We start from the raw sequence: 15,440 nt of genomic DNA, 5'->3' as shown, positions 1-15,440 counted from the left end.
CTTCTGCAGAAATTTACAGAACTGACCTTTTTTTCCACTCTAGCCCTAATCTTCAACTCTGGCCTGCAGTCTTGAGGGGGAGATGGGAAGGGGAGGTGATCCCAGGGAAGTGGTCCATGAACTAGTTCACTTCCAAGATGATCATAAAATATAAGCACCTAAGCTATACAATAGTGCATAAACCTGACGTTTCCAACAGATCTGCTAATCCCATAGAAAATTTTTAGGGAGTCACAGTGGAAATAGGCTGAAAATCTCTGCATTTGAAATTTTTAAAAGGCATTTACCTCATCCTCATATTTAATTCGCTTTTAAACTCACACACACACACACAAAACCATAGAATATCTACGTCAAATCGTCTACATAACTGTGAAATTAAATTACAGAATTAATAATGCTTTGTTGGAATAGCTGCCAGCAGGCAGGTCTTTGATCTAGAGACAATCTCAAGTCTCTCCAAAGCTGATGATGCTTAAACATTTCTCTTTGAAGCTAAGCTAAGTGGAAGAAGCAATTAAATGTTTCTTCAAGTATTTTATGCATCTGCAAGTACTAGAAGTAACTGCTGAGGACAATGAACAAAAGTAAGCAAAAGTTAAATCTTGATGTGGTTTGAGGGGTTTCCTAGATGCAGATGAAACCCAGAAATAAATGGTTAAAGCTATGCGTGGGTATGAGAGAGGCAGAAGGCTAGCAACAAAATAAAACCACAAAAATTTCCGCTAGAAAGACTTGCTTGGACTTGTACACAAGAAAATCACTTCCCCTCTGTTCACTGAAACAACACTTTGTTCACACCATTGTAGATAAATAAGCATTATATCAAAGAACTATGTGACTCTCACAATCAGATTTGTCTCCCAACAGAAACAATGTAGCAAAAAGCCCTGAATATTGGCTAACTGGTTGCACAAAGCTCCAGCAAGAGATGCCCCACTTTGGGACATGTTATTATAACACTGCACAGCTTATGCCAAGACAAGGACACAAATATTTGACGTTACCATCACCCTCAGGACTGAATGTTCCCTTAAAACTGAGCATAGGAAGTGTTCAGGCAGAAAATGCTCATTTTCAAGAGAACGCCCTGTAAAAATAGCCTACCAACCACTGAGGCATGTGCCTTAACATAATGCTTTTGGATATATCCATGCCTGGTGGCATTCTCCATCTTGTTCTCTTTCTAAGCCAATTTTTACCTCCACACTGAATTAAAGCTCACATACAGTAACAGAAGTATACTTATACTAAAGAGAAGAATAATTTTGCAGTATTTTTGACTTCTGATAATAAGCAATAAAGATGGAACATCTCCAGCAAAAAGGTGGCTAACGGCCTGGGAGAACTGGGAGAACCAGTTTCTCATTTCAGTGCCTGATAAAGAAGTTATATTATAACTAAACAAGGAATATTTTGGTGGGGAATGTGATTACCTGCAAGCCTGATGACACATCAACCCAAAAATGCATTCAGAATTACAAAAAAAAAAAAAAAAGAATTAAAAAAAAGTCTCTCACAAGCCCTTTTATAGCAGCAATATCCCTTTCTACTCTCCCATCAGCCAAGAGGAAGAAGATACATTGCAGGAAAAAAGGATGACAGTCTACAGCCTCAAGGAGCAGTCTTGCATGGGAACAGGGAAAGGTTCCTGGATTTCCCAGAGAGGCTCTGCCTTAGCCTAAAGGCTGTTTAAGAGTCATGATGGAAATAAGATAGCAAAAATACATACAGTATAGAGTATGCAGGTTTACTGCCTGCAACATAGCACTTCTTGTGCTGGCTAAGGCAACAACTGCTTGATTTTGAGACTTTTTCAAAAAAAATCTATCTGCTTACTGACACTATCTAGTATGCTAAAGAAATACATGGTAAACAAGATTTCCCACAGGATTTCAGCTTTAGGAAAGGCTAAAGCTTTTTAGAGAATCAGCACCAGTCTAGGTGGCTTATGACAGCCATGCTGTGAAGCACTACTTCCAAGAAAGAAAACCAGATAAAGAGCCTGACAGTACAAAACATTCCCAAGAGGACTAGAAAAGAGACAGTGCGGCAACTTGCTGCAGCGAAAAGCTCAGAAACACATCAGCTGAACGCAAGCCAGATGCATAAGTCTGAAGACAATTCAGCAAGGTAAATTTTATGAAGGTCTTCACACAACATCTCCAGCTAATCCATCTGTACAGCAAAATGTGTGCATAAGCATATTCTCCTATGGTTTGACAGATACCTTTGAAGCACACTGGCACTCTGAGTAAGTCCTACATCAATAATATCTATTTCTAGGACCCTAAAAAGAGATAGAAAGTTCTTCTGAACATTTGTTGTCTTTTAACTACTAAAGCACCACATCCTGTGTGGATTAAAGGAGAGAACTGACAGTTTTGACTGCATCTATTTGCCTGTCTTGGGAATATGACAAAACTTTTAACATGCAAAGATCATCCATTACTCAGGTATACACATTTCAAACCCTTTCCTTTTAAACAGTTTAGATTCAAACAAAGGACAGCATCAAACCACAGTTTAGAGAGAAAAAAAATAATAAAAATAACCACACAGGCTTGCTGGAGAAAAAGACTGATCAAATTATCACTTACAGGGAAGTCCCTTCATACCACTTTGGAAGGATAAAGAAGCTTTCAAGCAGATGTAAATCACACTCAAGCCATCTTTAAGGCCCCATTTGCACTGTCAGACTAGTTTAAAGGCACTTTGATGCCAATTAGAGTCCACCCTGAACTGTTTATGTGGCGCTGGTGCTGAGCTGAGAGTGCAGTTGGTAGTTCAGGACTGGAAATCTTCAGGCCCTGATGGTGAAGGGGTGTTCTCACTTCCTGTAAGACCATTTCAGTCAGCTTGCAAAGGAAAGGATGACCATAAGGAAAAAGGACTTCCTTTGTAAATGGTCCAAAAAAACCAAAGAACAGTTGTAGATAGACTAAGTACCATCTGGCCGACATTATCCTTTTTTTTCCTTTCCCCTTCCCTTCCACCATTTTTACTTTTAAGCCAAGACAGGAACAATTAATGTCATTTTCAGTGATGTAGGGGAGGAAAATGTCATTGATCAAGTGAGAACACAAGATGGGGAGGACTTTAGCTGACTAATCCGGGCACTTTATCACAGTGGCACTACTTTGGCAAGAAGAGATTTCTAGCTAGAATAATTAAGTGATGGCATTTTTTTTTAATTCAAAAATTAAAAACAGCAGAAAGCCAAGAACATCCTGGCCATATTGATCCTCCCCCTTCCTGACTTGGTGAACAATTACTATCACAGGCACTCCTACTGCACTCCCCTCAAGTTTTTGCCACTGCAAGACTGGCTGCAGTGGGTTTGCCTGGCAATTTTCATTTAAGTAACTCTTCCTCAACAGTGTTTTCCTCAACCTCAACAGGGTTCACAGTAAGAATAAATAGTTTGAAAGTTAGTTCAAGCTGGCCAGATTCCTGGGCGCATGGAAGGAACAGTTTTCTTTTTTTTATTTATTTATTTTATATAAATTGCCACTGTAATCTGACCACAAGTAGCAGCACAAAGACCAGGAGTGAGGCATGCTGCAAGGTTACCCAGGGCTTCTGCTTGAAAATAGGTGCCCTGACTCAGGCAACACATTCCCTTTTCCCACTTCCTTCTGAGATGAAAGAGATAAAGGCAGCGGCCATCTGGAAAGAAACATTTCCCAGTTTTCCTCTGCTACTCATTCACATGCCTACAGCTGCCAGACCTCTCCCTCCCAGCTGCGTCCATTACCCTCAGCCTGCTTAGCTAGGATGGGAGGTGGGGTGTAGGCACCTTTGAAAGGTTTCAGGCAGATTGGATGTCCCTCAGACCTAAAGAAGCACTTTGGCAGAACACTTTCTCTTGCTGCAACTGCCATGGCTCTGCATGGCTCCCAGCCTCTGCTGAGCTGAGAAGTGAATGAATAAATTTAGAGCAGATCCCCAAGCAACTGTTGATTCAGCTGACCACAGACATACTTTGAAAACACTACGTAGGAGGGCTTTCTTCCCAAAGTGGCTAATTAATCAAAATAAATACCTGCAGTCAGGAGCCCTCCTGCTGCACTGTCTTTGATTTGTTCTGAGAAAGCATTCCACGACATCTTAATTTGTTGCTAGGTGAACAGCTGCAACATCACCCTGAAGAATACAGCTTCTCTGTTGGAGCTACATGAAACTATCGATTTCTTTTCTGAAAGAATCTGGCGTACAAAACAGAGGTGCCTTTTTTTTTCTTCTTCTTTGACAGTTCTACTAGCACTGAGAGGTTTGAGTTCATTTGTACTTCCATATTCTTCCTTCAATTCAGGATAGCAGGACAGCAAAAGGCAGAGACCAAGTGCTGAGGAGAATGTCCCTTCATAGACTAAGAATGGAAAGTCTAGTGGCTAGTGACTCCAAAAAGAAGAAAAGAGGTTGACAGAGTGAAATCCATGTTCCCACAGGCTGCTGGAGACAACAGGAAATCCTCACTTATCGGAGGTCTCGGGAGTTCTCAGCTCTTGAGCTCTTTTCTGGGGCTCCTACAGCCATCGCCATCCTTTCATGGGTTCAGACCTCCTCTCTTTAACAGGACAGACAGCGCTGGAAGAACACACCATAGTGGACGGCAAATCTTGGCTCCAAGGGAGGGACAGACTCTGCATAATAAAGCATTTTGCTGTCTAGGGTAGAGCCGCCACTGCCTTCCATGCATGCACTTTATCATTCCCTTCCTTGTAATTTATACCGCAGCTCTCTCCAACCAGGGGGACATTTAGAAACAGAAGCATTATGCATTATTACTTCAATCAATCACACCTGAAAACCTCCTAGCAGACACAGGCTCTACTTCGGCTCAGAAGGAGAGGAGACCTGGAGAGTCTGGCAATGGAGAGCCTTTTTCTTGGGAACAAAGTGCAAAGAGAGTACACCTGCCCCACGAGGATGAATCACTGTCGTGAAAGGAGTGGCTGTTCTGATATAAGAAAATGTAAATTCTGTCCTTCCCTCCCAATAATACAGAAAGGCAACAACTCAATCCAAATACCCCAGAAAAACAAGCTCTGGACTCACAGGACCAAATCTGCACATCAGTCAGGCACTCCTTTATCTTCTGTTTTCACAGTAAATCTTTTACCCTTTCCATTACTCTGAGCACCGGTCTCCAGACTCCTCTCCAAGTCAGCAAAGCTTTTCACCCTTCAGCTCCTCTCCCAATTTTTACTGCAAGCCAGTCAGTTTTTTATCCTAGTTAACCTGCAGATACCACTTAAGCAGCTTCTTCCTAGACCTCAAAGTGAAAGTGCAGAATGTGCTTTTCAATACCTCAACTCCTCTCACTAGAGCCCAGCACAAACCCCTCCTAACAGTAGGATTTCCAGACTGGATGATACTTAAAACCATCCCCTGTCAGAATCTGAAAGATCTTTGAGTGCCCTCACTTGCCTTTCCAAGTATGACTTCTACCTTCATCCTTTGTATCCTAGTATGACATCGTACTAACCAACTATCTCCAAAATTTATCCTTTCATTATAACTTATCTCTTGTCTTAATTTTAAGTTTATTCCCTACTCCCTCATGAATTTGGAATCTACGGCAGAAAAAAGAGATTGAGCAAAATCAAAATAGAATTTGCTAGAAATTATGTCTATGCAGCAAAGACCATGTTTGCCAGAAGAAAATGCGAAAAGCTCAGTTTTAGCGGTTTATAAAGAAACAAGAGCAGCAAGACAATAAAAACAAAGATTTGGAAGTTCCAGTCTCCAAGTCAGAATACAACTCAGATGGGTAGAGACTAAGCACTAGGGTTGACCGCTGCTTGAGGTGGTCTAATATAGCCACCTAAACCCTTGTCCCACCAAAGACAAGGTTCATCTGTTTAAAGTTAGGCAAACATGTACTGAGCTGCATCAGCTCCAAGTTGCCATTAAGTAAATAAAAGGGCAATGTCCTCACACTTTTAATATCACCACACAATAGTTTGCCGGCATTTTTTTCAGAAGAATGGAACAGAAATGGAACTTGTCGCACTGTTTTTTAAAAGCGTTTCCTTCAGTCTCTCAGGCAATGAAGAAGAACAGCCAGCTCTCAGTTATACAGGCTAACTGAAGAAAAGGCAAGATAACCTAGATAAGGCAATACCATTGTTTACGTAAAATACAAGAACATTATTTAATGCATTAGCCTTTCAGAATTTGTAGGCAGATTTCTGTAGGGCCACTGTGAACAACAGTGGGCAGGGCCGGATCTGCCACGCGTAGAATGTACAGTGCAGTACTGAGAGATGCTCTGTGAAGGAAGGGTTTAGTAAAGCCCAACCGTTCACCCAAGGACAGTCAGAGAATGACTGTGCAACTGGTCAGGCAATACATTCAAAGTATGCATCCCCATCACTGATACCATACCTGATCTGGGAGCAATGATTTTGGCTTTTTTCAATAACCTTTCATATTTGAAGCACTTCTGAAGAAGTGCTTATCTTCTGAAGATAAGACGTGGATTTTTATAGAGTGAAAATACAGCAGGTGGCACCATTTACTATTCAGGGAGCTGCCAATCTCCTCACTCATGACATCCACCATATCTTTTGTGGCTCTGCTACTTGCCAATTGTTGACACACAGCTCCTTCCGGAGCCCAGGCGCTGTTGCTCTTCAAGGGTGCAGGGCATGTAATAGCACCAGGAACCACTTGGCTGAACAGAGGGCTCCTCCATTTCACTTTTCATACCAGTCACTCCAAGTCCCTGTCTAAACTATCATGCTTTGGTTTTCATTTGTCTTGTTCCACTCTGTCAGTCAATTAGGGAATTTGGGGGTTACAGGTTTTTGTCTGTTTTTGGTTTTATTTGTTTTTTTCTTTAGAAAGAAGGTGGATTTCACTCTTTAAATATACATCTGCTAACTACCTGTACAGAAAAAAAAGACACAAACCCTCTAAAAAACTTTAAGAGATTTGTTTTTTTTCTTTTTTGGTTTGGTGTTATTTTGGCAGCCACTGTTTCCCTTTCTATGGCAATTAAAATAGTCCTGCGCTGTAACTGATAAAGGTGCCCTTAATACATATCCTCAACAAGGAGCATTGTGTGCTGTGACAGTTGTTCATTAGATGTCCAGACAGATGGTGCTTTACCCCCACCCTCTCTCAAGACAGCATAATGTATTGTCCTGTCAGGGATTAATGGAAGTGCCATTTGCATTAGATGCTAGATCCTGGTAGCAATGCTGTTACTGCGCCACAGATGCTGTAGCTGCCGCTTGCAAGTAATGGTAGAAGGTTGTGTTGCACATGGAGACTCTTGCTTTTTTGTAACCAAAAGGTCACGGTCAAGGGGAAAGAGACATTTGAAAAGGGAGGTGAGGATGATGGGAAAGAAGAGGAGCAAAGAGAAAAAGTAGGAGGAAGAAAAAAGGACTAAAAATTAAAGATGAAGGAAAAAAAAAAGGGATCAGGGACCAAGTGGGAAGTTAAAGTAAAATATATTACACAATAGAGAGAGTGTCTGATCTCCATAATGGCCAAAACATCACAGCGTCAGAAAATCAGCACTATAACGGTGCTGCATAATAGGAAAGAGCAGCTGAAACAGTGGCAGTGATGCCTGTGAGGGTAGGTTATTCTACCCTCAGAGGGTCTTGTCCCATCATACACCCCACAGCGAGGTCTACATAAACATTATAAAAACTAGGCAATTCAGCTCTCTCATTATGTGTTTATAGAAGAAACTTCAGATCTAAGACTAATTCAAGATGCTTCCAAACTTATGCATAAAGTGGGCTGAGAAGAATCTAAGTTCAAAACAAATCTTGTGTTACAACATTTTTGTCATGTTTTCCTTTCAGTAGTGTGCTCATTTACCACAGTCTGCAAGTGCCATAAGGGGAGAGAGGAAATCCAAAGTATTGGGCCTCTCTTTCTAAAAAGTCACTGGGACATGGGAAGCTTTTTGTGTGTGAGAGAAGCTCCCAAACATTTACACTTATTCTATAGATGACAAATCTAGCTGGATATTGCACGGTCCTGAAACACAAACCTTGTAACAACTAGCATTGCTGAGTCGCTAACTTGTCAAGGGGGCATGGGCCTTTAACCCTACACTTCAGAGGGGGTTTCTCATGCAAGAAAGGGAAGAGAGGAAAGGGTGAAGCTATTCAGAGATGTTCATCAAACGTGAAAAGTCAGATCCTGGCGACAGATGGCAGACGGCAAACAGGAAGATTTGGTAAAAGAATAAAACAGTATAAAAATAGTGGAAAGAAGGAATGTGTTATGAGAGCAGGAAATACGAAAGTTTAAAAGATCCACAAAGAAATACACTTTACACTGTCTGTTGCTCCATTAATAGATAAAAGTGGAGCAATAGAATAAATGCAGCGCGAACAAAAAAGCAAAAGCAGTCTATCACTAATGAGCTTATGCACTAAGAAGCAGCTTGAGTTCAGATCTTAAAACAGTATACTAAATCATAATATTTTCACGTTTATACTGAGGGTTTGGGAAATTGGGAATAGTGTTAACATCTCACAAGTCTCTGTACTTTATATTAACCAACTGCAGTCATAGTAAAAAGCAGAACTATTAAACTATTAAACACCACCTCTGGTTCACAAAGTCCATGAGCTGCAAATCACTGGAAGCAGATAGGGTACACCAGGAAAGTCAAACTGAAGGCATTCTCTGGCTCTTATTTGTCAGGGGTTCCACTTACTACTGGACAGTATGAATGGACCAAACAGGCTAGAGAGATTTTTGGTCTAACCAGTGTGTCCATTTGTATAACTAATTTTACTAAGAAATGACATGTCAAGGAGATGGAAGAGAATGTATTAATGACAGTATGTTTGACAGACACTTTTCTGGGCTAAAAAAAATTTAGCTAGAGTCAAGGATAATGTAGATTGACACCTAACTAGTCACCCTGCAGGCCAATCAAAGCAGCATACTTCAGTCACACCCTGCAACATCTCTTGTTGCTGCAATTTTGCGCCTCATGGAGCCTCAGTTAGTGTTTTTCATTGCTCACTTGTGTAGTCCCGCATATGCTTCCAAGCACAGATGCCCCTTACATCTTCATTTGCAATATTTCTCACTGTTCTAAATTTGGACCTTTCTTGAATATTTATTTCATTGTCTGGAAATTTTGTTGATTGTGTAATTGCATGCAGACTGGATGGTAGAGGAAAATAAATATTTCTTTCTTTTATTGTCCAAAATAATATTCAAGTTTCAGAGCTACATCATGAACTGTCCTATCAAAGCTTTAGTCTCTCTTTTTTTCCATTCCTTATGCAACTCTGCCAGTATAATTCTCTCCTGATTTACAGTACGTGTCTGGATTTTTCTGACAGGTGATCTGATCAATGTGTACAAGTATCTGAAGGGAGGGTGTCAAGAGGATGGGGCCAGACTCTTCTCAGTGGTGCCCAGCAACAGGACAAGAGGCAACGGGCACAAATTGGAATACAAGAAGTTCCATCTGAACACGAGGAAAAACTTCTTTCCTGTGAGCACTGGAACAGGTTGCCCAGAGAGGTGGTGGAGTCTCCTTCTCTGGAGATATTCAGAAGCCATCTGGACACACTCCTGGGCAATGTGCATCCTTCAGTCTGCTCCAGAGCAAGCATATTACCTTAACCTGCAACTCTCCAGCTACTCAAGCCATGAGAATCTTACATGTACAAGCTAGTAGCTGTGCTAAATTCCATACCATACAACCTGATATTTCTAGTAGCCTAAGGTAACTTGTGTTCAAGTCTTCAAAGTATAATTCACGCTCCTCTACTACAAAGACGCTGTCTCATAAGTGTCATAAGAGATTAGCTCACCTTCACTAAAATCATATACTGTCCTTTAAGCCCGCACATGTCCTTTGATAGGTGAGGTGCTATGCAGTTGCCTTAATAAATTGCAAACACTTGCAATGGTACAGCTTGCTTGAGTAAGATTCATTTTACAAGCAACACAGCATAAACTTAACTTCTGCCAACTCCAACAAAATGAACAAACACTTGATGTCTGGGGGCAAACAATATTTGAGCAGCAGCAAAGTTTCATTTTTTTTAAAGTCAATTTTCTCCACCACAGGTGAATTCAAACTCAGCTTCCTAGCTAGTCTTTTCTCTTGTTTTTAATCTGCCAATAATATCTATAAAACAGAACTTACCTTGATCTTCTGAAGAGGCCGGTGACCTGGAATAAAACAAAGTCTAGTCAATCTTTTGTATGACAAGGCCACAAATAACCTTCAGTGTCACTGTGGTGAACGGGATATGGAAGTACTGAGAGGCTTTGGTCTTGGGCTTACTTAAAAAGGAGGACTGGAAGGCAGCTAACAAGAACAAAGGAGAAAAGGGTGCAGCTGGTTCTGCAGACCCTATGCTTGCAGCTGGTTCTGCAGACCAGAGCGGCTGTATGGAATCATATCCAAAAAGCAACTGGCTGAAGTCACACTATTAAGCACTCATGCCAAAAATTTCTCTAGGTACTTGGAAAGACCTTATCTACTACTGTTACTGCTGGAAATAGCTAAGGGGTAATGGTAACTGGTGAGAAAGTGCCGATCCTCCAGACATCATTGCAGGGACGGAAGTGTGTGCTAGGAGGAAACCTCACCACTAGAGTTTATAAAGGAAATAAAAGCTTCAGAGGAGCTCACAGTCATTAGGCAGAACACTTTTCTTACCATGAGCCAGTGTGGTGGACAGCATAAAACACTAGCCTTAATTAATTAAAGTTGGTGCCATTTTCACAAAATCAACATAAACAGACAAAAACAAACAAATGGTCCAGATAGACAAAATTACAGTAGAAAATAACTCAACAGCAGCAGCGCAAGAATGACAGGGTACACTATCACAGTGTGATACACACATATAGCAGCTTCAACCTCTGATAATACTCCAAGAGAGCAAGGAGTTATAAACACGAGGGACCTGTCACTGCCCCTGCTGATGAACAGAAAGGGAAGGGAGCCACTGAATTCAATGGATTTGTCTCACTGCTCCCGTAACCATGGATTATACTCATCATTTCACTCAGCACTCACAACAAAGGAACTTAAAGAAATGTAAAGTATTGGCCCATCATTTTTCTTTTTGCTGCACTAGCTTGGCTCAGCATAACTGGGGCTAACTGTACACCCAAATTTGGGATGTGCTTAGTTATTCAAACTCAGACTGACAGCATGCAGTGGATAGGATCATTGCCTCAGCACTTCCCCCACGATGACTTTCAAATTCCCCCTAAAGTAACAAGGAGTTTGCTCCTGCAATGAATGGTACAACTCCTGTTTTCCTTCCAAGGTATATTTAATTTTATGCTAATGTACAAAAGTAACAGATTAGCAAAGATTTAAAAATGTTAATGTTGCCAGCAAAGTGATCAAAGCTGGCATCAGAAAAACAGCCAGAGAACGGGGAAGGGAATAGAATAGAAAGTACATGAGGAGCAGAGGAGAGTATATGCTCATTTGATGAATTCAGCAGGGAAGATAGGAGTGGCAAAGGGTTAAAAACCCTGGATTTAGAGGAATAAAGGAGCTGAGGAAGCAGTCATGATCTCATTCCATAACAGGGGTCTGAAGATGAACGTTTAGGGATTATAGGACATCAGAAGCAGATATGCAAATATATAGATGCAAACAGGAAAGATGGAAAGAAAGGAAGGAAATTTCCCTAATGAGGTATGCAAATTCTTATTTTTAAAAGAGAGATCTGCAAAGAAAGAGAGGAAAGAGTTACAGCATAGCTGGAGTAATGGTCACTGTGAAAGGAAAAATGTGATTGCCTAATTAAGATTCTGACTGTGCTAGAAGCCAACGTATGTGTATGGGTCAGAATTAATTAATCCTCTTCTCCCATTAAATCCTCTGATTGCTGCCGAACATCCTAGGCTTTTACTCTGCTCGGCTGCCAGATAGGCCAGCTATGTCCTTCCACTTCAGCCATGTCCATCAAAATAGGACAGGAACACAGGTAACCCAGAGGATTAGCAAGCCTCACTAGGGCTTGGTCCCACTGCTTTGGCCAGTTACAGGCCTTCCTTCCTCCCACATTCCCCAGCAGAAGCCCTTCTAAAGGTCAACACTCAACACACAATGCTTCCTGCAAAGTCAAACAGTGCATGATGGGACATAACGAGAGGTGCAATTTTTCAAGTTCTTAAAAAATTTTTTACACCTGAAGTCATGCTGGGTTCCTCAGCTCACATATCCTGACCGTCTACTTATTGCTAATGCAGTATTCCACACCATCAGTAACATTTACACTCTTGCTTTGTTTCTTAACCACACAGTTTCCTCACCTTTCAGGTCTTTATTTGGAACAATAATATAAAACAGCATGAATTATCCTATAATTCGGCTCTTCATTATGTCCAGTAAAACAAAGGTTATTAGCCTCTTAAAGCATCAACAGCAAGAAATACTATTACAAGACCACCACCTTCTCAATTAGAACATTAAAGTGAGGGGTGAAAAATATATTTGTGCACATTTTAATGTGCACATATTTCAAAATCACATTTTCCACTATACGTAGCTTTGTTACCTGCTTTGAAATTAATGGATGAACAGTAACAAATCTAATAGGTATTACAGTTCCTCCTAGCAGTGGTTTCATTTGAAAGGTTTCATCAAGCATCTTTTGGAAATCTGTAGCTTGGTTTCCTGAGGAAATAAGGTTTATGTAATCACAGCACCTTGGCGTGTACGTATGTGTCTGTCTGCCTCACCTTAATAAAGTCTGAGCCTGTTGGCTGATTTCACCCACCATTAGCAAAGGAGGGAGAGATCCAATTACTGCTTTCACAAGGAAAAACAATAGCATAAGCTCAAACTTTCCTGCACAGCTGAAAAGCCATAGAGAGAGGCTTTTAATATCTCGGGCACAGGAAAGCTTCAATGAGAGCTTCCATCATTTGAGATACCAAAGGATCAACTACAATAAACTCGGCTTCCTTTATTCCACTATACAAAAGAGTATTTTGGCAAAGAGTGGAAAAGACTTTCTGCCCTCTCCTCTGATTTCAGGCCATACATTTTAGCAGGGGGAGGGATTTTCCAAACCATTCAACATTGGCCTAACTACACCAGTCGAAGTCTTACTAGTAACTATAAAACAAGGAAGTGAAGCTGCTAAGCTCTTTTAAAGTCCACAGTGATAGTGTTGGGCATTTTATGCATTCTTTGGTTTACCCCATGCTTATGACAGGTTCTAGGGGAGGAGAGAAAAAGTCTAATGATCTGCTTCAAACTACATACGCTCTTTCCACAGCCACAGGGGGCTTTCCTAACAGCAAAAAGAAAATCAGGTGGATGCTCGTATTTCTGGTCGCACATCTCTCTCTCTGTTCTGTGAGGAGTGTGAAGGAAATACTATGGCAGCACTAGTTACCGAAGGAGCGTCCCAAGCAGGCTGGGTTTTCAGCTGCTAACATCCACTGAGTAAACATCTAGCTAGCTCCTGTCAACTACACTTCGTGCATGACACTGGCTCTGTGTTTCACTGTCATAAAGAAGCAAGTGATCATCATTCACAACCTCTACGTATTTTTTAAAAAGTAGAAAGAGCTGGTGAGAGATACTTCAGAAGAACTAATATGCTTCCAAGATCTGTGGCAAAATGATCTCATGAAGAGGTTTTCATTTGTTTAAAAAAACATAAAGGTTCAGGCACCACAATATCCTTTCCTGGCCATTTCAGAATGGAATCGGTTATTTCTCCTGTCAGCTATTACTTGCTGTATTCTCATCCTGGTAGAAAATTAACTTGTGGAAAGGAAGGCTCATCTTCCCCATACCTTCTCCCACCCCTTCCAGAAGAAAAAAACAAACACAAAACAGGCCAGACAAAGTCCACGACTGCCTACATTTTCAGAATCATAAGCTTAAATTAGCTCTTCTACCTTTTCCCAGGCATAAGTGTGAAAAGGAAGCCCTGCTCCAGCTCAGCCTTTGGTGAACTCCTGCTCCGCTGTAGGGAGGTGCCACTAAGAGCAGTAGTACAGGCTAGACAGAAGACAGGATAGCCAGCCCCTGTAGACAGAAATAAGACCGATCTGGGCCAAGAGGCTTCAGCCTTTCTGCTATTTCCCAACTCTTCTCTGCAGCATCAGCACTGTGAAAGTTGGCCCTATGCTTCTGCTACCGGCTACCCAAAACCAGACAAAAATAAACTGGGTGACTGAGCACTGGCACAGGTTGCCCAGAGAGGTGGCGGAGTCTCCTTCTCTGGAGATATTCAGAAGCCATCTGGACACACTCCTGGGCAATGTGCTCTAGGTGACCCTGCCTGAGCAGGGGAGTTGGACTAGATGATCTCCAGAGGTCCCTTCCAACCTCAACCATTCTCTGAAATTCCGTGAAAAGCTAGTGAATATTAGGAGAATCTGAGTCACTACCCAGCCACATAAGGAACTTTGCTGATGCCCATAAGTTAAGTGAAACTGCTCAAATACAACACAGTGCATGTTACTGGCATTCAAACCAGCCTTCACATACCAAAAGCTTTAAGAGGATAAATAAGGTACAAGGAAGTTGCACCTTTACAGGGCAGAAGTACCTAGAGGTTCACACTGTACCAAAAGGGCCACTGTCTTGTGAAAGATGCCATGCTAAAAGGTGTTACTCTGACATTTCCCCTGCTCCGATTTGACATACGCTTTACGAAGAGCTATTGCTGTAGCAACTAGTTAAGGAGAAGACAAATACTACTATCAGGATAGGGAAGAGGATCAAAAGGAAGAAAGGAAAGCATGTTACCACCTCTGTTTTCTTTCCACACTGCTTGCACCGCTCTTTTTCCTAGGGGTCCTGCAGGACCATTCTCCTTTTATTGCAGTGGTAAGTTCTTCTCAAAAGGAATAACAGCACTTGCAAGCCTCAGTCTACAAGGGGAAGTTGCACATTGCCTGCTCAACAATTTCTTCTGCAAGCAAAGCAGTACTTTTTGTGCATACACAGAATGCACAAAGATCTCCCAGCAAATGAGGTACAAATACTTAGCTATGCATAAAAAGGCCTGAAGAAAAATGCAAAAATCCCCTAATCATCTGCTCACTAGATTCTTCCAGGCGATTGGAAGACTTATGAAACAGAAGGCGTGAGACGTGCTCACCTAGAACAGTACTGTGCCTCAGAGTAAAGGGTATGATCCAAAGGTAACTGGAATTTTTCCATTCACTCTTACAGACTTCGGATCAATCCTCGGAAAAAATCTAATCCCCAGCATAGCCAAGACACCCTTCAGTATAATACAAGCCTTCCCCAAACAGCCCAATGCTCGCAGCTATTTCCAAGTACACTCTCCAGTGTGCAAGCGCTAGGTTTATTCCGCACTAGAGGGGTGGAAGACAGAATATTCCTTTCTAAGGAGGGAAAGGACTGTCACAATTTAGAGCCTAGTCGACTGGGGCTTAAGAAGCTAGAGAAACACAGCCAGCCTCCAGTAGCTGAA

General features: G+C 41.5%; 1 protein-coding gene across 8 annotated transcripts in view; it reads right to left on the bottom strand.

Annotated features, from left to right (window-relative positions):
- Nucleotides 1–15,440, bottom strand: part of DGKI (diacylglycerol kinase iota) — a 227,244-nt gene that overhangs the window by 27,364 nt on the left and 184,440 nt on the right. For all 8 annotated transcript variants that reach the window (XM_068945771.1, XM_068945829.1, XM_068945793.1 and 5 more), the window contains one exon: nt 10,151–10,176. In XM_068945771.1, the coding sequence (XP_068801872.1) occupies nt 10,151–10,176 (26 nt within the window). The remainder of the gene's footprint in view (nt 1–10,150; nt 10,177–15,440) is intronic.

Source organism: Struthio camelus, chromosome 1 (assembly GCF_040807025.1).
Source record: "Struthio camelus isolate bStrCam1 chromosome 1, bStrCam1.hap1, whole genome shotgun sequence".
NCBI lineage: Eukaryota > Metazoa > Chordata > Aves > Struthioniformes > Struthionidae > Struthio > Struthio camelus.
Note: the sequence above shows the minus strand (reverse complement) of the source record. Positions and strands in the feature narration are given on the sequence as shown.